Source organism: Anopheles coustani, chromosome 2 (assembly GCF_943734705.1).
Source record: "Anopheles coustani chromosome 2, idAnoCousDA_361_x.2, whole genome shotgun sequence".
NCBI lineage: Eukaryota > Metazoa > Arthropoda > Insecta > Diptera > Culicidae > Anopheles > Anopheles coustani.
The window spans coordinates 25,081,446-25,106,792 of NC_071289.1; the positions used below are offsets into that span (position 1 = coordinate 25,081,446).

Below are 25,347 nucleotides of genomic sequence, written 5' to 3' on the forward strand. Positions count from 1 at the left end.
CGCAACGGGACGTAGCGCTTCGGCTGCCGAGGGGAAAGCCTTGTGACACGCGCGTACCTGCTGCACTGGTCCGTGTGCTGCGGGAAAGCCAGTACACATCCAGAGCGCCATCTACGAGCAGGACACCCGATGGACGCTCGTGACGTCCGGAACACGGTGAAGCTAGCAGTGCCGAAAGTTTGAAGTTCTTCCACTGGATGGCTGGTTTCGGTTCCGGGTGCTGCCTGGATCGACGCTCATCAGAGTGCGGGAGTTCATAGTTCGGATACGGTAGCACGTGTGTCTCTGCCGATCTCGTCGTCTATGCCGCCCGCGAACGGTGAAGATTCGCGTGTGCGCCAGTGTCAATCTGATGAATCCCAAGAGCAACGAGGCGCCGGTGAGCGGATATGCGCAAATTTGCAGCTTCCTGTTTCACCTGAAAGTGAGTACCGAGCGAACAAACTTGTTACCTGTGTGTACATCGACACCGCGTAAACATCGGTGGCGTCATCGGATGCTGATCAATCGTGTCGTGATCACGGTTCGTGATGTTCAACAAAACGTGATACCTACCGATGTTTTCCAAACAACCAGCACTCCTCGGGATGGTGAAGCGAACCGATCTACCGAATCAGGAAATGTTTATCATCGGTGGAATTACTGCCCTTTACCTTGACAATGCCTAAGAAAATCAATTGACATTGAAGTGTGTCGCTTTTACTTCCGGGCTGATGGACTTTTCACTAGTCATCATTAAGATGATGTGTTTATTTCAATTACTTACTGCGTACATGAATTTCATTTTTTTTCGAGCAAATGATCGTGAATAATAAATGTGTGAAATATACAAAGGCAAAGGGAAGAGAATTCCTTATTTACATAGGATGATTGAGCTTTTTGTTATTTCACGGACCGTAAACACGGATGAATAATAATAAAAGTATTTATTTACAATTAATGTTGGTTTCTCAACACAATATTAAAAATTAAAATGAGTTCTTAAAAATTAAATTAAAAATACACGCATTGAATAAACATTTCCTAGTTCATAGAATCTTTAGTAGAAGGAAGAACACGCATGTTATAATGTTAAATGTGAAATAATTAAATGAAATATTAAATTAAAATGTTTAATGACATTGTTACCGTTGGAAAGAGTCAATATGACAATATTTGTTACTAATTGTAACTAATTTAGCGTAATTACTTTCAGCTTTTATGGTAGTGCTGTAATTTTGGGTTAAATGCTGATAGGCGTATATAAATATCAGCATTTAACTCAAAATTACAGTACTACCGTAAAACCTGACAATAATTACGCTAATAATAATTCGAGTGCTTTCTTGTCGCACCTCAATCGGTGGAATATAATTTTTTAGAATTTCCCCTTTTTTTTATAAAAGGCAATGTTAGTTAACTGCTACAGATGTACAATTCTTTCTTGTAGCGTGATACCGTTTTGTTACCGTCAATATATTAACACGCACTTCTGTTTGCTATTGTCCGATCTCAAGGTTTTGATGGGATACACCGTCTACAACTACATCTCCGAGCACTTTGTGACCGTGTTTCTACGTCGTCTTTTCTGCTCGCTGGTAAGTGTTCACCATCTTTCCTAGCTCACGAAGGATTCCTTTTATTTGTATGCAAACGACCCCGCACCGACCGGCCGGGTCAATGTCTCGTCCTTTGTCCGCTCGGCCCCTTCGATAGACATCAATGTACGCTCCAAAAATCCCGCCCCTCACAAAGAAGGGAGAGAAAAGAAGATAAAATCCAAACCCTCCCACCCCTTGATGGTTGTGACATCATTTGGGGCTTTTCTCCAAGATGCTGCTCCTCTCGAAGGACATTTCCAGTCGTGGCAGCCACCCTGGCGACCTAGTAGTGTCACTTGTCACCCGCCGTCGTCTTTTGCACTCACCCTTGTCCATGGGCTCCCTGGATCCGGAACAATATCGTCCCTGTGTCGAGTGGAAAAGCGACTGAAATCCCCCGGGGGCAGACGGATCGACAGGGGGCGGGGCACGCGTAGGCCGTGTGCGTGTGAGAGCGTGGGTGGCTCGAGAATTGACCGAGTTCGAACTTGGCTTCCGAAGACGAATGATTTATTCCGACATTGGTCAGGGCGAAGCGAACCGTAAAGTTCGTGGCCTTCGGGACGGTAGCCATGCGACGGTTGTTGCTTTGCTGGTTGTTCTTTTCTCTCACACCCCCCGCTTTTTCACTTCTGTCAAGTTCGTTCCGGTATCGCACTTTCTTTCCGCCAGGCCGTTTCGGCTCGTAAACGGATTGTTAACTACGACCCGTCCAACGTTTGTGTCCGGTGGGAGGAAAAACTTAAATGGAATTATGTTCCATCGAAATACTCCGTTGCTTCCTAACCGACGCACGTGGACCGACCGATGAATAAAAACAATCCAGATGACTTACCTTGGGTTTCTCATCAATACCCTCCCCTCTCGTTTGACCCATCACCCAAAAAAGGGTTCAGTTTGTTCTTCTTACTCTTAGTTATTGGTTCGTGGCGGTCAAAATCACTGTTTAGTTGATTTGTCCAAGTTCGCCCTCCGCAAGATCCGCACAAGTTTCCCATTCACAAATCAAACTTTTCCCCATAACCCCCCCTCTGTCGGCGCCCTCTCGACGACAGGAACGGACCCAACACAACAAAGCTAACCCTTCAGCTCGGAAGCGAACTGAGATTTGGGTAGCGTCACGAGGAACACAAAATCTATCTCTTCATAAACAGTTACCACAACGCTCGACCTTACCGTATCGAAAAAGGAGATAATGATCTGCCGATCGTGAAAGCTAGCCTTTGTGCCCGGGAGTGCTTGCTCTAGACCGAAGACGCTTTCTGCATGTCAGTATAATATGTAAATCAACATTTACTGCACGCCGGACGAAGGAGATGCTAATTCGATGGGAAAATCGGTCAATGGACCGGATTTGCAAGGTGTTTTTCATGAGAGTGTGGCTAAGGTGAATTACACCTTCATCAAAATAACCTTGGCTTCTGGTATATGCACCTTCGCATGAACATAATTTACATAAAAAACTAACTGGTGTAATAATTTTAACAGTATATTCTGATTAGATAAATTATTTTTAGAAATTTTCTTTGATCGTGTAGTCAATATAATTGCAAAATCATAATAATTGTTTTACATTTTAACGTGGTAATAAATTAATTAAATTAACCTACTTTTTGAATATTGAAATTAAAAATAACTTTTTTATTAGACCATTGTTAAGATGACCAAAAAACATTAATCAAAACAATATAATACAAAAACAATCGATGCTTTATGTTTTATTTACCATAAGCGACAAACCTAGATGCACTTAAAAACATTTTTTTAATTATACGTTATCCAGATTCGATCGAGATTCCGTCATCCAGATTGAAAGAGTCTTAAAACAACGTATCTCCTTGAAGTAAATTGAAAGATACAATAAGGCAACTGGCATTAAAAATTAAAAATTGATTGAAATACTTGAGAGTTTTCTCCAGCTCGGCGTCCCCGGTTTACCTGCACCGTGACAAAGGTTATCGCGATCTTGAACCAGTCGATACCGGTCGGTCCGCCGGAGCAAGCGATAAAAGTTTGTCATCAAAAATGTTTAACGTCGTTTAGCGCTCGACGGTTTAATGTTTTACTTTCAACCGTGGGACCGCGCGAGGACGAAGACGAACAACCGGCGCAGCGAACAGAAACCTTTCCTGCAGTCCAACCCTTTTGAGCCAAGGAAACGGAACCATCGCCCTGCCGTTCCTGGGTAGTGAAGAAAAAAACGTCAAAGGTTAAGCCATCAGGAGTTCAAACTGCAAAACTTTGAGGGCCGAGAACGTACCGGTGGAAAATAACAAGAAGTCCGAAAAGCGCCATTCTTCAAACCTGCCGCAGTATCGAACGTAAACAAATGTTTGGAAGCGTGTGGTTTCTTGTTGTGTTACCTGTTTGGGCCCGGTTTTTCGGGGTTTTGCTTACGTCGAAGCAACGAGAAGCCGAGGCGGTTCTATTTTCAGCACGCTGGAAAGTAGTTAATTTGTTTACAACGGTATTGATTAAAACGGGTGCCCTGCGTCGTAGGCACAGCGTTGACAAGGCAATCTGAGATCATCCTTAGGAAAAGCCAAATTAAACCGTTCGTAACTGGACGGGAAAAGACACAACGGAAAACCACCTTGTTTGTAGTACGATAGGTCATTTTTTCTCCAAGGGCATATAAACATGGACACAGATATGAAAACGGTTTTCCACTAACCGATCCGCGGTGACCCTCCAGCATCAACTTTCATTTTAGCGCCATACCGCCAACCCCGACCGACCCGCAGATCCGCATCTGACCATTTACAGTCCCGCCCGAACCACTTTATCAGGCGGTGCAATTAATCGGCCTTTTAAGTTAATTAATCACATCTGCTTTCGTTGGCAAATCTTCATCGGCGTTGGGGCCGGATCTTGGCCAGCGGTCGATCTTCCGCCTTCCAACCTGCGGGAGGAACCGTTCCCGCCGCCATAATCCCGGCCGATGGACCACACGGTAACGATTTCGTATTGATTGCGGGTTCGAAAACTTTCGATTTTGCTATCGCGTGCGCCCCGTCGATCGTCGATTTACTTGTTTTGCGCTTTTCCCGCTTTTGGCGAACCGAAAGATTGGCTCATAATTGTATCGACATTTGGTGGAGTAGATTTCCTGGTTTTCCTTTTCTGCGCTGCAGTAATATGTTTCCTCTCGATGTTTCAATTTATTGATGTGATGGTTTTGGTACTTATACGCTTTTGAAGTGAGTTAAAACATCTTTACGCCAGGTTCAGGGTGAAAAGAATTTGACACATACCAACATTCTCTATTGAAAATATTATTACTCAAGTTAAATTAAAAAGTTAAAATACAAAAAGGTTTTGATTGGAAAAAACTTCAAATACCTACAAGTATTTTTATTAATTTATCTCTTTTGTTTAGTGTATTTTTTTTTTATGTGGCACGACATCCCCTAGTGGGACAAGGCCTCTCTCCGAAGAGAGTTTGTGTGACCGAAAGACGGTATATTATAGATCGGTGGTCAGCCGTTCGTAATACCGGAGGGTGCCAGACTCGAGATTCGATGTTTAGTGTATTAACTAGATATAATTGGTCGGCCGTTTTGATATCGATCGATCGATGGTTGGTATAGCCGTTTTGATATTGATCTATCGATGGTTGGTATGGCCGTTTTGATATCGATCGTTTGCCATGGGAGGGACAAGATATACAAAAAGCAGCATCATTCGCTGTAGTGAGTTGACGGATTCAGTAAAAGACTAATCATATATGGTTGTTATGGCTAACAACCAAATAAATATTGCAAATACATTTGATAAGCGTTGAATCCATTTGCTCGAATTGTTTAACGAACAAGGTGAGAAATCGAATTTATTTTTGGCAATACAAACAGAAAAATTACAATTGAAAACCGTCAGTATGCATGCCAATACAAATGAAAACAGAAATTCAAAATTAAAATGGCCAATTTTATCAATTGAAATACATAATGTACTATTTAATTTTTGCGATAAAAAGTTGCTCTGTGGAGTAGAATACAAATGTGGTTGATAAAAATCACATTAGTTTGAGAAGAGCTACTCTGAATTAGTTCTGAAGTAGTAAAATATTTTGATGTAGGCAAAATACACTAGATTTCTTTAGTATCATTTAAATACAGTTTGAAAATTATCTTCTTCTTTTCCAGTATTATCGTACTGACATACTGAGTGCCACTTTCACATCATTAAGGATGTTAAGGGAAAAGAGATAGAGAAAAATTATAAACAGAAATACCGTAAAGTTTTAAATGAGTAACAAGTTGCAAAAGTTCCTACTTTGTGGTAAAAATAACTTCCTACCAATTAACATTGCACGCAGTCTCCAGGAATGGCAAGACAGGACATCCATTTCAAGTGAAAATGAAACATAAAAGTGGTCGCCCCGCAGACGGCAATAAAACCACTGCAGTCAATACTTGGCCACTTTGCAATTAGAATCTCCTTGTTTGCGGATTATCCTCCGCCGGGTGTAAAGCACACCATCCCCACTCCTTCCCGACGGAAGACAGCTCCATAAATCAACAATTGGAATGCTTCAATAAACGTCGTCTTTCGTCCGGGCTGGCCGACGGCGGCTACTAATCCGATCGTCACCGTAAGTTGTAAACACATTTCTCATGCCTCCTAATGACCCCCGTAACGAACTCCAAACTTGGGCAGGTTAGGTCGCATGCCACCGGTTCCGACAGACGTACAGCGTCTCTGCCAGCGTCTTGCGCCATAGAACCGGTCATCCTTCGGCCATCTTCCGGCCGAACTGTTTGCGCTAACTGTTCGTGGCCTTCACGCGACAAATATCGATGCACGCTTATTTATTACCGTTGCAGACCCCGCACCGACTGACTCCCTTCTGGAGATGTCCAGCTCCCGCTCGGTACGGCAATGTGGCGAAAATTGTTTATTTCTTTGACCCTTCATCGGTCAACCGGTCGAACGGACGGCGCACCTGGACGGGCGTAAATACTTCGACGTCGCTCGAAGTCCACTTCCGAGTGTGCCGCTTCGGTATGTCGGTATGTCGGTCTAGTTTGACTTGTTTTTCGTCTGTTGCGGTGTCGATGTTGTGCGGACCTGTTCTGGGTAGATTTTGTGCCAGTTTGTTCCGACGGCGAAGCGACGCTGGAGAGAGGCAGCAGGGCAGGAAACGTGGACTCACATATATGGCTTCCTAAATCATACGGAACAACACGCGGCCACGAATGCCGTGGAGTCCGTCAATCTCCGCCAACTTCTGGCCCCGCACCATCCACCATCTCCGTAGTGGACCATCGCAGGCGCAGGGTCAAATGCGGATGTTGCACCGTATCGTGGTAGCTACTCCAACTGCTTGTCCCTGGCTTGGCAAGGACAAGACGTCCCTTTGTCCGAAGAGTCCATGCGTTTCGCGCGTTGGAGCACGTTTCATCGGCTGCTGGGTAGGGAAATACTCGTTCGTGGCGCTTTTCGTCGTCAATAAATCAGTCCACGCACGAGCCATTTTCCGACGACCTGAGCAACACTATAGGGGATCACTGCGTTCGGTCACTGGTGGCCTCCTTTTCCGCGGCCTAATTTGATTATCGATGTGCTGCGCACGTTTTCAGCACTCGGAAGTGGAGAGAGGCGAACGGCACATTTGCACGTTTTTCTGGCCAATGAGTTTTCCATTTCGTTTTTTGTACACGTTCACTACTGTGGATTGTGTTTTTGTCTTGTTAGGAGCTGGAGATTTGTGACACATGTATGAACATTGTTGACGAAAGATTACATTTTAATTCAATGTGATTGAGTAGATTATCGTAGAAAAAGGATTAAATATTGCGACCGGTCAATTGACGTGCAAAAGTTGAAAAACAAAGCGAGTGAAATAGATAAAAATCAGTACTAATAGAGAAAAAAGTTCTGATCGTCCTAACTATAGCAACGAAAACATAGTAATATACACATATCACGACGGACTTTAACTTGTTTTTAAACATTTGTTACGGTACCCAAGTATTTCGTTTTGAGTTTTTTAAACTTATTTTTATTTGTCTTATTTAATCATTTTCCATGATCAAAATTAAAAAGCTATTTATTTTTAAAATTTGAATTAGCAATTTAATTGAAGCCTATACAAAACTGAAAAAGGCAACTTTTAGACAGAAAATACTTTTAGACTAAATACAATTTTAAATATTATTTCTTCATTTGAAAATGTGGTCTTTGATTAATTCTACCCCAGGAATATAAGGTCATGCTTACATAATATGTTTGATTTAACGTATGTTTTGTTTGTACCATTTACTTCAAATGAGAAAATTATATATTTTGAAATGTAATTTTTAGAAATAGCAAAATCCACACACTTTATTAGATTTTAATTGATTTAAACCATGAAATAATGAAATTTATGATGCGCACATCCCACATTTTTTTCCTATATTTCTAGTTTGTTTCTTATTTTTATGATTACTTCCCCGTTGGTGTTTCACGTGTTAAGCCAACACGGTCACCCTTCGAAAGGGAACACGGATAATCTTACTTAGTGACAGCTTCGACCTGTTCCTGATGTTTTTTCGTCAAATTTTGAGGTCAGCTTACAATTACATAGATGTGTCATCACCGGAACACGTTACGGCGCAGGTGAATGTGCCCAAACATCGTGCACAAACGGAAGAAGATACATACGCGAATGCGTTACACTTGGCAGAGGATGCAAAACGTCCGCCCGAAGGGCTTCCCGCCTCGTGACGCTGGGTGAAATTGTGTCCGCCACGGAAATAGTTTTCCCCTCTTGGGTGCCGCTGAGCCGAAAAACCTCGCTGTAGGAAAGCCTACACAATCCGTGCTCGCCATCGGGAAACGTGTGGGCTGACGTGCCGAGATTTAAGCTACTATTCGTTCTGCACGACACGTGCAAGTGCAGGGTGTTACCTCCAACGCCATTAGAACCACAAGCACACGTGTGTAGGCAGTGCTCGTCGGAACTACGTTTACCCCATGCTTTTATTCTTGTGGCGTACCGCAGCGACATCCAAAAACTGGGTACAACGACACCACGGAAGTATGTTTTGATTTTACCATTTTACCAAGTTTAAACACCAGGCAACTCCAGAGCCTCCATTGACTTCTCCAAGAGAAAGAAAAAGGAGACCGATCAAAACGACATCAAAGCGCAACGTTCTGCGCCGTTCCGCAACTTTTGGTCTCCGGGAAAGTTTTGATTTTTATGTTGCAAGGTAATAAAACGGGCTGCGGACACTTTAGGCCTCTTTGTGGTACCATGTTTGGTGCCGCTAAGTACGTGAAACACGTGCGTCATGGGAATGATTCCCTAACAGAATGTTTTATTTTCAGTGAAGAAAGCCTAACTTTTTTTTTTATTGGCACCAAATACGATACAGAAAAGATTGAATCCAAATTTAAAATATGTCCAAATTTTACCTAAAATTCTCTCATATACGAAGATCAAAATTATTTTTTCAAACATTGAATTACATTTCTTGCGTATCACTTTAAATTGCGCCACATACTGTACACTTGGTGAAACGGGAAATTTGACCTTGAAGTTTGTTCTGTGGCGGTCACTGAATCGGTAATCTCCGTATGAGATACACGAAACGGATGTATGGGTGTGGACACTATGCTTATGTGTTTGTGACCCGGTTGGTTCTCTGAGAGAAGAACTAAAAAAACTAGAAAAGATGGTACAAATGTAGTAGCATTTTTACAACAATGTTACGTGTCTTAAAAAGACCATTCATATGAGGGGTCTTTTATCAAAATCGGTTAGAGAGTTAAAAAGTTAAAGGCAAATTTGCTTTACCTCACCTAAAAAATACTTCATGCTGTCTTTATCTTTTTACCGTAAAGTGCTATCTCTTTCTCACACGTGCTCTTGCTTTTCGCAAAAACTAGAAAAGATGGTAAAATTTCACTTTCGCCAAAGTTGCGTGTCTTGAAAAGACCAACCATTTGAGGGGTCATTTGTAAAAATCGGTTCAGGAACTAAAAAGTTATGGAAGAACTGACCATTTTGGGCCCTATAGGGGTGTTGTTGACAAACAGCGCGAACAACCGCGCTATACAACGCGCGACCTGCGACGCGCTGCTTCAGTCTCTGACGCGACACTGTGCGGTTCGGTTCGGATTTTCCCAGCTCGTCGAACGCTCGTCTCAGGTAGTCGTCCGACCAACTCGGAGTATCCTTCCCTTCCGGTGCAAGACCCGTTTTCAACATCGGTGTGCCCCAAAGCAGAAAAGTGTCGACAGTATGAGGCTCTCCGAAGAATTATAGCAAATCAGATCGTGTGCTAGTAATTGATTGGAAGCTAACGCGTGTTCTATGGAAGGTGTCCCGAAGGAGGATCGAATACAAATACAATCCGCCCAGCAGCAGTGCAAGGCAGGAGCGTTCCTGCTCCACGCGAGAAGGAAGCGATTTCCGCTGAGCAAGGAAGCGCGAGATTGAAGGAAGAAAGCCGAATGGGAAAAAATAGATCAACCTCAGGAAATTCCATCCGCAGCACGCCACTCTCGGTGCCCTTTGTGTGTGAGTTTCCGAGCAACGGCAGCCTACTAGGAGTTTCGTCTACCAGCCAGCAAGCATAACACGGCAGTCCGCATAATTGAAAGCAATCGTCTTGCCAAATGTACTAAGTGTGCGAATTCTGTTTTGGGTCGTATATGTTTTCTGGTGCGAAAAAAAAGAGGCAATCAGCAAAAGCAATATTTGCACGGAGAAGAGCTGTTGAGAAAATATATGCTCGTGCATTGCATGGCACAGCGGCACCAATTGCAAGTGTGCAAAATTGCTTCCCCACTCTTTGCTTCTCAAGTGCCGAGTGTGCAGTTGGTGAATCAGTGTGTTCCGGTGTGCGTGTTTGGCTGTGTGTGTATTCGCGCGCCCTCCGCGAGCATAAGTGAAGTAATCGGGTTTGGGGCACAACAGGGAAACCATAATTCAAGCAGGACCATTGCAGCTTCCCTCCCTCCCGTCCGTCGCCGCATTAGGGTGCAATACATTGCAGCATTTTTGCAGCCTGCTTGAGGAGTGACAAAGAGAGAGAGGAAGCGAGTGAGCCAGAGAAAGAAACTTAAGATCCAACAGGATCAGCAGTGAACGTTGCAAGATACCAACTCTCGGAGCGTTGGAGCCGTCAACACCGAGCGACAATCAAAGGTAAGCGTTTGGAATTGGAGATGCTGGAACGTGGGAAGGGGGCGCCAAAGTAAGTCCCATTTGCCAACAAGTTCTCTTCGGGTTTCGTACGCCAGCATCGGGCTGTGGAATAAATAGCAACATAATCCTAACGAAGCGAGGGGACAACAAAAGAGTGGAGAACAGGAAAAAAAGGAACGCAACCCCCTAGCGCTAACAAGCATTTCCTTTCAATGCACTGGATGTGATTGTTGGTAACGGACTTTTCAGGGAGCATTTATTTTATGCCCTGGGCGTACTTTTACATTCGTCGTTATGTATGTTTTTGCGGTAATGAACATTCTTTGCGACGGCCTTGTGAAAAGAAAATCAAAGGAAGTGCTGAAAACAACGAGTTAAAAAGACAGGAAAGCAAAAGTGAAAAACAAACGCTCTGCAGCAAACAGTTTTCCCTCATTTTGCGTAAAGCCTGCACACCAACACACATACCGCAACATGGCTCCAAAAACGTCCTGTAGGACTTCCCGTTTGTGGAGTCTGCTATACAACTCCGGGCGCTACTACCACCGGACACCAACACACATACACATACACAAAGGATGGAGTCCTGGAGATGAAACGAGACAGTTTTCCCGATCGCCTCCCCTTGGCAGCCCAGCTGTACTGAAGTGTGCGTAGGAAGTTATGAAAACATAGAACACGCCAAGTGTGCACCAACACACGGGCAAACAGTTATGCTCCCCGGCTCGGTAGTGTTGGTGCCGTTGCGATACAAAAACAAAAGCATAAAGAAAGATGCTGCTGCAAGTGTTCAGCTGGTGGTCCTATGATTCATCCCGACGAAGTGGGGCCGTATGTGTGTATGTGTGAATGTGTAAATTTATGGCGATGTGTTGGTACGCATTACACGGATGATGGAGGAAAAACCTCACAGCATCCTTTGTTGAGGATCCTTCTATTTGGAATGAGAAGGGAAGCTGTAATGTTAGCAGAAACCCAAAAAGACAAAAAAGAAAATGGCGAAGAAAAATAGGAGCTTGTCGTGAAACGTTGCCCCACGTCCTTCTCGGTCGACCATTTTGTTTTGGGTTTGCATTTCGGGCGAGGAAAAATGGGGAGGGACGTGGGTTATCGTGGCCCCTTCGTGTGGTTCCATCACATTACGTTTGCATCCTTGATCTTTTACGAGGACGGCTTTTCCGTTCGCTTTATTTATTATTTTTTTCCTCATTCAGCGGAAAAATAAGGAAAAAAACATAAATTGATGGATGATGCATGACGGCGTGTGCAGATGGATGTTGGATTCGTTTTCCCAGCACAAGGCCGTTGGACGATTGCGGTTGGGTGGGTTCGGTTTCATTTCGTCTTCTACGGAACGTTTATCGATCGTTTGTGCGCTTCAGGTCTTTGGATCCTTACAAAAGCGTTCGGCTGAAGAAAGTTTAACATTTTACGAAAAAAATATAGTTAAATTACGCCGCAGAGACCTTACTGTAGGATTACGTGTCATGATTTCGAGTGTAATAAATTGTTGTGTTTAATAATGGTTTTTTTCGCCACTGTACCGTGAATGATAAAAATGATTAATTTGCACAACTTAAGCATTTATGTGAGATGTTTTGATTTCATTTATCTTCCGACTGGCAATTGATTTCATTAACAAGAGCCTTTGTGATGATGGCCAGGGTTATAAATTAATTCAATTAATTATCTGCTGAATCTTGTGAACACATTTCTAGCCAGAAGCATTATTTAATGTACAAAAAACACCTAAAGTGACGTTATTGCCAGTTTTTATCGCTACAGAGAAGCTTTTTTTAAAGTCTACGGTTGCTTTCAGAATCGCAGAATACGTTTTCATAAATTATTTCCACAATCGAAAGTGCACTAGAAGGTGTCGGAAGGCAGAAGAGCTAATGTGACCACTCGTTGGCGTTGATTTATGTCGCTGGTCAGGGCGAATTGATCAAAAACCGAAACGAAAATCCTCACACTGACCCTTCGCTTCGGTGAGCGTTCAAGAGTGAAGCGATTCGTTTCATAATTGATTGATGCCGATTCCGCAGTTTTGCCCTCCTCCATCCTGCCGTCGGAAAATAGAGGCAAACCCCCAGACAAGGCTTTACCTGCCTGCCAGCCAGGCGTGATTGATAACGATTTTGGTAACTGGGCCCATTTGTTTCGTCAAGTCTCGGCTGAACGAACCGCTCAAGAACCCACTCCGTCGGGGGGCGATCGAAGCACGCTGAACCAGTTGTGCGTTTTTCGAACAACACAACCGACCCCAAAACGGGCACCAAACAGTCGGATTTCCTTGGCTTTAACTTGGTTTTCTGGGCCGTCACGGGCGGGGTGTGTGTTTTCCTTTTCATTAAAACCGTAAACCGGCGGCGGCGGCGGTGGAGAGGTTTGTGCTGGAAAAAAAGTTCTTCCCTTAATCGTTTGTTCAATTCATCAACTTCTCCGGTGGTGGTTTGAAGTTTCGGAATACTTTCACCCGCGCCCGGTCTACGACTTCTAAACAGTCGTAAACTATTGTCGGTTCCACTCCGTTTTGGGGTGTGTTTGTTTTGGTTTCTTTACTCACAGACATACACCAAGAGCGAGAGAGAGAAAAGAGGGAAGAGACAGCGTGATAGTAGGTCAGACTACCAAAGTAGATTTAAAATCTAATACGATTCAGTTAAACCGCAAATTACAGTAATTACTTATGGCGTGAGTAAACCGATCGAACTAAATTAATCATATGTTAAAGAAAACGGGTAAACAAATGCCATTAAAGTAATAAAAAGTAAGTCAAACAAAACTGAACAAACAGTCAAACCAAGCCCAGCCAACCCTTGTGGGGTTCAGAGAAGAGAAAAAAAGCGAGCCATTTACCAAATGGTAAAAGGAAAAATATACGACTCCCTCGGCGCAACGCGTCGTCGCGCTGTGTGTGACGATTGTAATGAATGTAATAAATTTTTTATTTATTTTCCTCCCCGCAACCACCCTTAACCAACCCACCCTGCATCGGTATCAACCCCTTCCGGAAACGAAAAACTCATCTATCCCACCCTGCACCAAAACGAAATGGAAGTGAAACGAAGAAATAGAAAAAAAAAGACGGAAAAGCGTCCCAACCCCTTTTACCACTCTATGGGAGTGGGAGGGCGGGTCGGTAGGGAAATTCAAACCGTTGAAAATTCGTTCGCGGCTCTAGCGAGTGGTGTTTGTGTGGGGGAAACGGGAGCGGTGTGTCGGGTCGCCCAAAGCACGACGCTCTAGCGTGGAAAACCTCGCAAAGACCGGAAGTCGAACGAAGCACGCGTTGCTGCAGTGACAAAAACCGCGGCGAAAGCATCGATGTATGTGTGTGCGTCCCCGTCGGGCGTGTGTGTGAGTGTGTGGGTGGACCCAAGTAAACAACGGACCCATGCATGGCCGGATCGCCACCACCGTCTGAACGCGGAAAAGCGGCCCAAAGAAAAGCCCGGAAAAGCATATCGAATCCCGTCGGGTTGGGTTTTATTTTCGGTCCGTTTGTGTGCGCGGTGAATATTTTCGTTCAGTTCGTGGTGCGTCCCCCCCGCCCCTGAACCGCCCGAGGTAGACAGAGGGAGAGAGGGAGAGAGAAAGAGAAAGACAAAACCGTTTGAGACCGAGGAAAACCACCAACTTCCAGCATTTTGCCAGGTTACACATTTGTCGCTGTTGTTTGGTGATCAATTAGTTGTCTAACTATCTTGTTATACAATTTACTCGATGGCTTTTTTTGCCTCCCTTCCTTCCTCGCCCACCCCCTCCAACTCCTGCCATTTGTGGGTATGCGGAAAACCGGGTACGCCACGTAATGCGGTGGAAAACCCGGCGAAGGGGAGCAACCATGGGTTGTGTTTTGGGTCTTATATTTTCCTCCCGTACGTTTCCGAGCGCGTACTTGCGTCGTTCCCTCTTTCCGCTTTCGGCTTGCCTCCTGCCGATAAAACTAATATGCCGAAAAGTTGAGCCGTTCGTCGCCGTCGATCCGTGCACGACACTCACCGGGGACCCACACACAAGCTAAGCCTCGGACGGTTGTCATTCACGTATTGGAAGTATATATCTTCTTTCCCTCCCTGCCGCGGCCGGAAATAAACGATGAGGTTTCGATTGTGGCTTCCATAAATTATAACCAATTACTAATGCAATTCCGCAGCGGCGGGATGGTGAAGAAATCGTGGACGGGAAAGGCAAGACGGTGATGGTGAGCAAAATCGGGAAAGGAAAAGTTTGGCTAAGAAATGGAAGGCAATAAACCAACGGGCACCACCGGAAAGAGTGCAACCGGAAAGGACGCAGCGGGTAACCGGGGAGACGACGATTGGGTGGGGCGGGCGTTGCAGAAGAATTTTCCGGGGGGCTGCGCTTTCATTTAGTCATAACGGGGGCGATAAGAATCTGCTGCCGTGGAAAAGTTTGTCAATCACGTACCTTTCACCGGGCGAACCTTTGTTGGAAGTTTTGCTTTTTTTTAGTTGTGTATTCATTTTGTTTGCATTTTACTTTTTTTGAGCAAAGATTGCTTACGATTTGTGTTTTTGTTTTTTAAGGTTAAAATTAACTATATTTCATTAACTCGTGTTTTTCTGATTGACTCATGATGAGTTTTTACTGAAAACACATTTCACTTTTCGTTTTGTTTATTGGTTGAAATATGAAAACTTGTCCTTAGTAATGTGTTTCAAAGTAACATTGCAATGGGAAAAGATGATTCAACCCACATTCCGTAGTCGATTTTGGTTTCCTGCAACATTTTAATGAATGAGTACAAGGTCTTCTTTCGAGAATTCGAGCGATGACCAAACGGAATAAAAATGTCCAGTCCACGCGAGCGATGCAATTGGAAATTGTTTACCTTTCCCGCAACCGAAACCGTACGAAGGTCTTTGAAAAACGCGATGAAGATAAAAACGAAAACGATGATCGGTCGTCTTGTTCAAATCTATTTTTACCTCATTTTACTTTTGCTTTATAACATATTTTTGCCTTTGGAAAGAGGAAGCAAACTGAAATGAATTAAGTGCTAAAACTGAAAATCGATTCGAGGCCTTTTCCCTTTTTTCTCCTCCACTTTTGTCAGCGAATCTCACCGCCATTGGCTGCTCGAGCTTTTAGCGTATTTATTTTAAATTTATTAAAGGCAAAAGAGGAAACCCAAACCCCGAACACTAATCACAGGAAGTCATTTTGAAGGTACAACCAAAAAACAACAGCAGCAGAAGACACTGGACAACTTTATCGATCGATCGATGCGAAGTTCGGGTGTGAATGGAATGGGTAGCAAAATGGCTAAATTACGGATCAAACATTAACAGCGTTGTATAACAACCAACCGGGCGCGAGGCTACCGGCTTTTATCGAATGCGCCGAGTGAAATTATTGCATCTCGGAAAAAGGATTACGTTCGAAAAACACACACACACACACAGAAAGCGTGAACGCATCCGCACGCGTTTTTTTTTCTCTCGAAATTATTTTGAAAGGTGAATTTCCTCCATTTTCGTGCAAAAGCGCGTTGACCAGCGTTCCCGGTTGCCTCTGTTTTATCGGTGAAAGAGAAATTCAACCGAGCACGCTCGTTTTGGCCCGGTCGCGACACGAGCTGTAAATGAACGTTTAAGGCAGTCAGCGAACTGGAACCGGCGATAGTTAGCATTTATATATATTTCTTTTTTCGACTTCTCGTTCGCGTTGGGAACCCATGTTTACACCCACCCCGACCCTCCCACATCTAACGGGTAGCAACCATTTCTCCTCTTCGGGCCGGGAAGGGTTGGAGGGTTGTAAAATACACAAAATAATAAACCGTAGAGCTCCCACCTCCGTCCAGACTCGTATGGCATGATGCGTTCGTTGGGCGATGGTGATATCGAATGATTTGGTCGTCGTTCTGTCACTGGCATGTTGAAAAAGAGAGAAAAAAGGGTTTGGTTGGAAATTCAATTCGGCGAGGGCCAGCTAAGCATGACGGAATGGCGCGCACGAAGGGAAGGAGGAAAAGCCCGGAGTGTGTGCCTTTGTGTCCAAACGTTCGGCCCGCTGCATTTCCTTTCCGGCCGTGCGTGTGGCGTTTCGGTGCGCCTCGGATGGGGGACAATTACGCATAGATCAGCTTATTACCCTCACCATCTCTCTACCGATAGGGCAGAGGGTGGGGGAGGGGGGGGGGGGCTAGAGCGGGTGGAAAAACAAACTTCCACCGTCAGTGAAATGGCGAGGTTCCGTTACGCTGAGCTTCACCCGCCTAAGGCCTGGTCATGTCGGGGTTTGTCTCGGTGTGATAAATTCTACCGACAGACCCGGGATTGTGGAAAAGAAAGGAGTGTTCTGTCTGCGTCCGTCCCGTATATATGACACACAGGGAGTTTCTAAGGGCTCCAGCGGAAAGTGTCTGGGTTGCATTGGAGCATTGCAGATAAAGCGAAGCGCTCTTGCCGAGAACAAAGTGTTACATTATAGTTCGACTTCGACTCGAGACGATCGAGTACGGGCTAATGGTTTGCTGAATAACTTCGAAGAAAGGTTTACGGTATATGGTATGTGTGGCTCACCCCAACCTCCGTCGGCCAAAGTGGCCTCAAAACCCGGAAGCGAACAAGTCCTGACCCTAATTGTGCGACCATTAATTACTGTCCCTTCGGGGGACGTTCGTTCGTTCGTTCGTTCGCCTGGGAGGGAAAATAATAACTTTTCTTCTTGCCCACCGCGAAGATGGCAGTGTTTTCCACGTTCGTCTGTACCCCGGCCCGTGTGTGTGTGTCGGTGATTGACACATTTTACACTTTCCCGACACGACCGGCCTTGGGGAGTTTGCTGCGGCAATAAACACTTTCTTGTGTCTCACCGTAATGCGAGCTCGCGGTCAACGATTAACTCACTTTCCGTGATAAATATTGAACGAATTCGCTTCGGGGCACTTTCGTTTAAAAACACAGACGCACAAATACACGCGCGTGGTGGTGGGTCTCATCTTTGTGCACATTTATAATGTCTCACATGTCGCTGGTTTACCATTTTTTTTTTTTGATACAGTTTTATGTTGTGCAATTCCGACGCTGGTTTCTTCACTTTCGTGCGATGAGTTACAGTTTCGTATCGTATCGAAAGTGTTTTCTAATGATGCCTTCGAAGGAGAAGCTTGTTTCACACATGAAATATGGTTTCTGGATGGAAAACCTTGCGTCGTTTGTGTGATTTTAAATTAAAGATTAACTTTCCTATCTCGATCCTATTGTTGATGTCTGTTCGCTGCAACCCATACGTGCACAACAAAAATACGAACAAAGGGAGCGATGAATTGGTTTGCTCCCATTTTTCATGGTGCAGCATATATGTATGTAATGCTTGCAGCAAACCATCATAACCACAAGCATCAGAGCATCATAATCCAATCCAATTGGCCCCGGGACCGTTTCCGGAAGCAAATCTCGCGTCGTTGATAACAACGGAGACTTCTCCGCCTGCCGTCCCCTACTCACACACCCATGCCCTTCTTCCCCGAGGGTGGATTAAACTCCATGCAATTGACTTGGATTGTCGCCTCGGCTAGTTGTCGCAGTAAAAGCATTGCCTAGGTCTTGTCGGTGTCGTTCCTTTTTTTTTCTCGTGCAAAGAAAGCGAGGAGATGAAATGTATATCAGCGAAATAGACGCGACAGCTATAAATTATGTGCCCTCCTCCAGGCAAAGTGGGCGAGATGTTGTTCAATTTGTCCACAATTAGCGATTCCACTCCGTAGACGCTTAGATTTCTTCCGCGTTTTGCGCTTCCATAATCAAATGCGGGAAGAAAAGAAAACACAACTCACACTCATCTCACCACCTGGACTGAACCGTGGAACGGGAGATGCGTGCGTGTGTGTATGCACCTCCGGGCAAATGTAAGCAAACGGGAAGAAAGCAACGATCCAGTTGGTCGTGTCACCTTTAGCTTCCTCACTTGTTTCGACCTCGGGGCCGGAGAGAACGGGTTTGCAGGTTATGGTAATCGCGGCAATTAATCTTCGAGCGCCTTGTTAGCGAGCGTCGTCGTGTCCTAGCCAAGCCCAGCCGAGGGTCGGACGTTAATGAGATCGACAGTCGTCGCTCGTAGAGAAGACGGTTAAACCTCCCTCCCGGGGGGCGGAGCTGGAGTTCGGTAGAGTAGCTTTTCCGTAACTGACCCCCCGAAGAGGACGTCCAATCGGTGTCCAGAAAAACTTACCGTCATTTTGTAGTTAAAGTTTCATTTACATTAGTTTCGTTCCTTGTTATCCCGAGGGCTTGCTCTTGTCTCGTAAATTAGCTGAGAGTGTTTTGAACTCGTTAAAAAGGATCGCTCGAGGAAATGTTTGTCAATGTTTATTATTTTTCCTTCCTCTAGGCGAAACCTGTTGATACTGGACCATGTGGAGTTTTCCGACATAGGAAAAAAACACACACACACACACGCAGGACAAGGTTAGGAAAATCGATCTCCAGCTGCGTTCGGCCATGGGCTCGATTTCGGAAAATTGCCCAAAGTGGTGTGCACCGTGGAAAATGGTTTGACGCGTGGAATGCGCTTACGTGACGGCGGGCATGGCGTGAATGCACCCGATCCAAACCTTTTTGTTTTCGTTCGCCTTTGGGGCCACTGAGCGCGAGGGTGTGTGTGTGTGTGCTCCGAATCTAACAAGCGTGAAAAATGTTACCCATCGCCCACGCGTTGCGCCACTCGGAATTCTCACGGATAATGCGCAAGACGCTCACCAAACTCCCTAGCCTGGCCGGGCGTGAATTGTGGTGCGTGTGTGTGTGTGTGTACCTCGTGTGTGCCACAATCGCCATCTCTTCATCATCATCCGGGCGCGACTTGCGTGTGTACGCGACGAGGAACGTTACTTTTCACTCCAAAGGCGACCTTATTTCTACGCCTCACTAACTCCGCAAAGCAAAAACGGTCTCTGGTGGTCATTGCAAATAAAAAAAAAAACCCACAACCCAATTGTAGCCTCAGAAAAAAAAACATTAGTTACATTGACCGATGCATGTGTGTGTGTGTGTTTGTACTTTACGAAAACGGCCCATCCTTTCCGTTTGGCCAAACCCCCCCCGGGCCTTTTGGGGCGCGGGAGAAAATGCAACCAAATCACCACCCTCCAAAGCCAAACGACCACGACCCAAGACGCCATTTTTCTTCCAACCAAAGACAAGTGACGGACGGAAAAACGATCCGGATTCGCGATTTCACTCGCTTTGCACTTGCTAATTGTCCACGGTAAGCGGTGGTGGCGGTTATGCGTACAAACGAAAAAAAAACAACCACCCTCCCCTCCCAATGGCGCCCCAAAGTGGTTTAGTCTTGTTGAAGCCTTTTTCCTTTCCTTTTTTGCCCCCCCCCTTCACCTTCTATTGTTTACCTTCCGTGGAGTGCGGTGTTTGTTGTTTTTCCGCGGTGTTGGTCGAAAATGTTGCAAAATATTCGGTACGCAAACCTGTGGAGGAGGGTGTCTTACCGCGTTTGTGCTGAGGCGTGAATCTTTTTCTCGGGTTCACGGGGTGGAAGGTGATGAAATTTCGTGACAATTTTCGAGGCACCGATTGATGATGGGCGGTGGTTAAAATTAGATCCTCGATTTCACCGGTTGGCGGGTTTGGCGATTGGGTAAGGCTGGCTTCCATTATTTTGGGCCGACAGATGGTTATTTATGCGTTTGTTCGTGCGTTTCTCAATAAATTCTCAGCTTTGCTTGAGTTTTATTAAGTGGCTCCTACTTTAAACTAAATAGACACTAGCTTGAATATATTTTTTTTTCTATGCTACAACTGTTGTAATCAAAGTCGCAACTCATTTCACGCAAACCCCCCAAACCGAAACCGAACACCAAACACAATTTGCTAACATTAGGGGCAAAAATCTTATCCTGCGAAAAAAACATAAAACAACGGTAACGGGCGACATGACCCAAACCTAATTCCATTTGACAACAATTTAAGGGCCAATTTTGTTTTCCTCCTTCGAACCGTCCTAATGGCTTCATCTGTTGGGTATAAAAAACCCCTAAAAGATCGCCCCGGTCACTCTGCCGGTGGGGTCCATCGGACGCTAGAGATAAGAGAACAACAAGGAAACAAGTAAACACTCCCGCTCATAAACAGCTCTCCCGAACGATAAAGGCAATAGGGCAAAAACAAAGTTTTAGGCAAACACCTTCTTCCCCAAACCGGGGCAATACTCTCACTCGTGTCTAGTTTCCGCAAGGGGGTAGGGAAGAGAAAGAGGGGACGGCACGAGTGTCAACATAGATCGGGTGATGTAAGTCTAATCTAAATTTACTATCCTCTTCGGGGACGGTGTGGTGAAACGTCGGGGCGTTGGGCTGTTGTGCCAATGTTGACCCTAGATTAGATGACAGTTACTTTCACTTACTCCTCACGGAGGAGGAACGGAGCAGGACGCAGTAGGCAGGGATAGGCATGGGGGGGAAGAAAAATAAACTTTCCCAAAGGATGCCCGAAGAGAGCGCCATGGAAAGGCACTCCCGGGCAAAAGGTTTACTGTCGGTGGAGGTCGTACGCGTAAGGAGCTGTTAAGTTGCTTTTAGCGAACTCCAATATCGCTAGGCCGTGGCGGTTTACTGCGAACACTGTGTACCCAACGACTTTCTACTACTACGTCCTGCGCGAACGTTCAGCCATTGCCTCACGTTGGTGACCAACACCAGTGAAGATGCAATGAGTTGTTGTGTTTCGTGCCGACTCCATGGCACACTAGAAGCAGGTCATGGTTTTGTGCCCTACCGGAGAGGTTATTACAAGTCACTACTGGGTTCTACTTGTACCCACCCGACCCTTCCTCGGAAAACCAGCAAAACGTTTGTTTGTGCCTAATTTTAGTAGCGCACTCGCTCCCCGCGCTCCTTCGAAACGATGCAGCACACCGAGAAGGTAGCGATATGGAAATCTGAAGACGCCGTTTTCCCGCAAGTTGGTAAACAGTTGGTCACGTCACGAGCGTGTTTTGGTATGTGCGCCGTCCTCCAGTCGTAGTAAATCGAATCCTTACGGTTTTTGGGACCGGTTTCTCCGGTGGAGCGGGCGAAAAATTCATTCACAAAAGGGCCCCGTTTTGGTCAACAGTGCATAAATTGTACGTTTGTTTGTTGATTTGTTGAGAGCGACAGGGAAAGGGTTGCGGATGACCAACCATCGTAAAACTGGCGTAGATCACGAATGAAGTACCTACTGTAGACAAAGATGGTAGTTTCAACTTTTGATATTCAAAATATCTATGCAAGAAATAATTTTCAGATGTTCCGTGATGAACAAACTTATTCTCTAATGCGTTCAGCGTGAATTGCAGATAATCTGCAGATCCAACCTTGGTTCTGAGACACAGTCTTGAAGATTAAGATCATTTTTCTTGTGTGCTTCTAAGAATCACTTAACGCATATAACGGTTCAGAATGACATTATAGATATTTTTGAACTTTAGAACTAAATGAAATGAATGGTCAAGTACACCTAACCCTGGCTCGTCCTCGTGAGATGTGCCGTCTACCGCCCATTCATTTCATGGTCAGATACACCTACTGTAACCACCTCTAGCAATGCCGATTTCTCCCACGAACTATAAAAGTGAAATAGTGAAACATGGAAAGAATGTGCGAGGTAGAGTGAGGCAGAGTACTTGCGCCGATCGATGGACCAAAGTGGTCTGACCCATGAATCATAAATTGACCGATTGACGTACGGAGGCCATCGCTGATGATGTCTACCAGATTCCGTACTTATGAGGCAGCAATAAAAGAAAAGAGTAAAATAGATGGTTGGAACCGAAGTAATAATTTAAATAACGCAATCAAACGGAAATCATTCGTATTTCGGAGGTTCTCAGCCGCCTTACGCCGACCGGTGTAGCCTGCTGATGGAAGCGGAGATAGGGCAGCGTACCAAGGAAACCAACTCTCCCACATCCAACCATTCGCCCTTTCGGACTTCCTTTCCCAGCTCCCAGGGTGGAAAGGCAGGATTTTAAAGCTTGATCGAGGGATCGAGTCCCCGAGTGGCGAAGGTTACAGCTTAAGCGCTAACACCATGAAGATCGTGGCGAAGGCGAAGCAACAGAGGCGCTGCAGAGTAACTATGTCTTACTCCAAAGCCACCGCTTTCCGTTCGTTCGCGTTCGATCGTGTTGAATCATGGTCCGGGAAGGTGCAGGAAACGTCTATACACGCGTGCTGTGAATCAAGAATGGTGAAGAACTTGTCTGGCACCCGCTGAACTGCTTCTCGCTGGAAGCCCACGATCCCAGAACTCCTCTCCCGGGAGGAACTGGTCGCACCGTGTGGGGTTATTGATCTCGCTGGTTCTGCTTTTCTTTTTCCTTCCGCTCTGTATTATTTGTGCCTGCCGTCTCGTTCTGCCCATTCTCCCCCCTTCGCGGGCCCATGCTGCTTTCCCTTTCCAAAGCAGGCAGCCAACAGCGTCTGCCCGAACCGGTTACGATCATTAAAATAACAATGGACGCTCCGGCGGCGGGCCTCGCGGGAGGTTCTAGTCCGCCGGTCCGCTAGTTGCAATGGTCATTGTGTGTAGAGCCGTTTGAGGGCACACACTTGAACCAGCGTTACGGGCGCGCATTTCGAGATAGGTTCGCGGGCAACATCAGAGAGTTCGGTGGACAAGAAGTTCTAGCCCCCTCGGGGCGATTCGATGCACATATTGACCAACAACTCTTGATGAGATTGTCCGACGGCTTGACGTTTGTTGGTGCGTTTGTTTCGTTTCTTTCTCCTTGGTAAGAGAAGGTAGCGTTGGAGGTTATGAAACTCTTCGCACAGCTTCCTGGTCCGACCGCGATTGCGTGGGGCGTCGTGGAGTTCATTTACTTCGGCCGTTCTGTTCGCGCTGCGGCCACAATCACAATCCTCGCCGAACCCGGGAAGGCTAATTGAGAGTGATTGGCAGTGTCAAACATTGTGAATGATTAACGTGGCCTGTGCGCTATGCACGGAACGGTTTCACACCAACCGACCGACACTCGGGAGGGATGGATGGGACGTACTCCTCCCGGTCGTGGCGAAATGGTGCTGATCTAATGAACCTCCCTCGAGCTGGGAAGGATGTCAATAACGTCGACTGAGACGACTGCGTCAAGTCGATTGGCGTTGGTGGGTGGAAGTTTATCGTCCCACTCGAAGGACACACACTCCGTTGCCCGTCGGCTCGGGGGCATCGGCCAGCGGAGGGTGTGCGATGATAGTGGCGATATAGATAGGAAAGTCGCGCTTGGTTTCCCTTTGCCGCCGGCGGGCAGTCGACGCCGGTTCACGGTTCAGTGCTAATTAGCACTTTCGATAAGCACACACAACGCAACTGGACGGGCCGTGGGCCTGCAAGCTGCACGGCGGAAAGTGATAAAACGGTACCGACCACATGCTGCCTGATGCGCCATCGGTGTCGGTGTTGGTGTTGCGTTCGCCCGCCATCGCCGTTGATTGATAAGAGCGTTAGCCTCCCGCGGGAGAGGGGATTGGTTTCACCTTCACCGACCACCGGCTTTGGGTTGGGGTTGTTTCATCATCATCATCATCATCATCGCTGGACAGCTGGCTGGTGGTGAGTCCATCCTCGAGGCTATCGTGAGGCACACATCATCGAACACAGCACGCACTTCACGCGCGCGCATCTGCGAACCCGGGGTAATCACGCCAAGTCGATCACGCAGCGGTTATAGTTTCCGATCGAACGAAAGCCTGATGAAAGGGTTCGATCACTCTCACTTATTAGGCGCTACACACGATTGGAAAAGAAAGTTCAGTTTAGGCCCCACTTTAGGAAAGATATTGGCGAGAAAAATTCATTTTAATGAAGAAAAATACTCCACATCTTACGCAAAGCGGCAAAGGCGAGCGAATGTCAAGTGCGACAATATTCTATTGGAAAAGTTCATGGTACATTTATTGCCATTTGAATTCCCAACGAGTGGGAGATGCGTAACACAGAGGATGATATTTTCAAGAGTTACCCAAGGCAAGTGCACTTGTGCACTAGTGATGGGTAAAACGGCTCCGATCAACTCCGGCAAATTTTGTAGCCAGATCTGGAACCATTAGTTCGGCTCTTTGCTAATGGCTCCGGAGCTGGTTCCGAACAAACGGGCATGAAGCCATTCAATTTTTTATCGTTTTTTCTCTTGAAATAACATAAGCATGTAAAAAATTACAAAATTTCTACACTTATTATATGTTACCAGAATTTAGTTTCGAGTTGACTCCGGAGCCGTAAGTTTGGAGCTGTTGGTTCGGAACCGGCTCCGAAGCTGTTAGTTTGGAACCGACTTCAGAATTGTTAGTTCCGGGCTAATGCCGGAGCTGGCTTTAGAATCGTCGATACGAAGCCAGTTCCGGAGCCGTTGTTGTGCTCCGCAGCGGCCATCGCTATTGTACACCTCCCATTTCCCTTTTTGTTGTGAGCCACGCACAAAAATAGCATCGCTGCTTCTGCACGTTGGCTCCCAAAGAGGTTGATCTTTTCAAATGCTTCCATTTCTATGAATACCGGATGAGGGTCCGCCTCTTCTAAAGGCACTCATCAGTTTCTGCGCTGAAGTATTGCATTACCCTAGTCTTTGCTCAAACTTTTGCCCTTGTCTCGTTCG

The 25,347-nt window shown here is 45.8% G+C and overlaps 1 protein-coding gene across 1 annotated transcript in view; it reads left to right on the forward strand.

Moving 5' to 3' along the window:
- The first annotated feature begins 352 nt into the window (after positions 1-352).
- LOC131266412 (dual specificity tyrosine-phosphorylation-regulated kinase 4-like) overlaps positions 353-25,347 on the forward strand; it is a 69,795-nt gene continuing 44,800 nt past the window's right edge. The window contains exons 1-2 of the mRNA XM_058268924.1: positions 353-424; positions 1,497-1,583. Coding sequence (XP_058124907.1) covers positions 353-424; positions 1,497-1,583 — 159 coding nt within the window. The remainder of the gene's footprint in view (positions 425-1,496; positions 1,584-25,347) is intronic.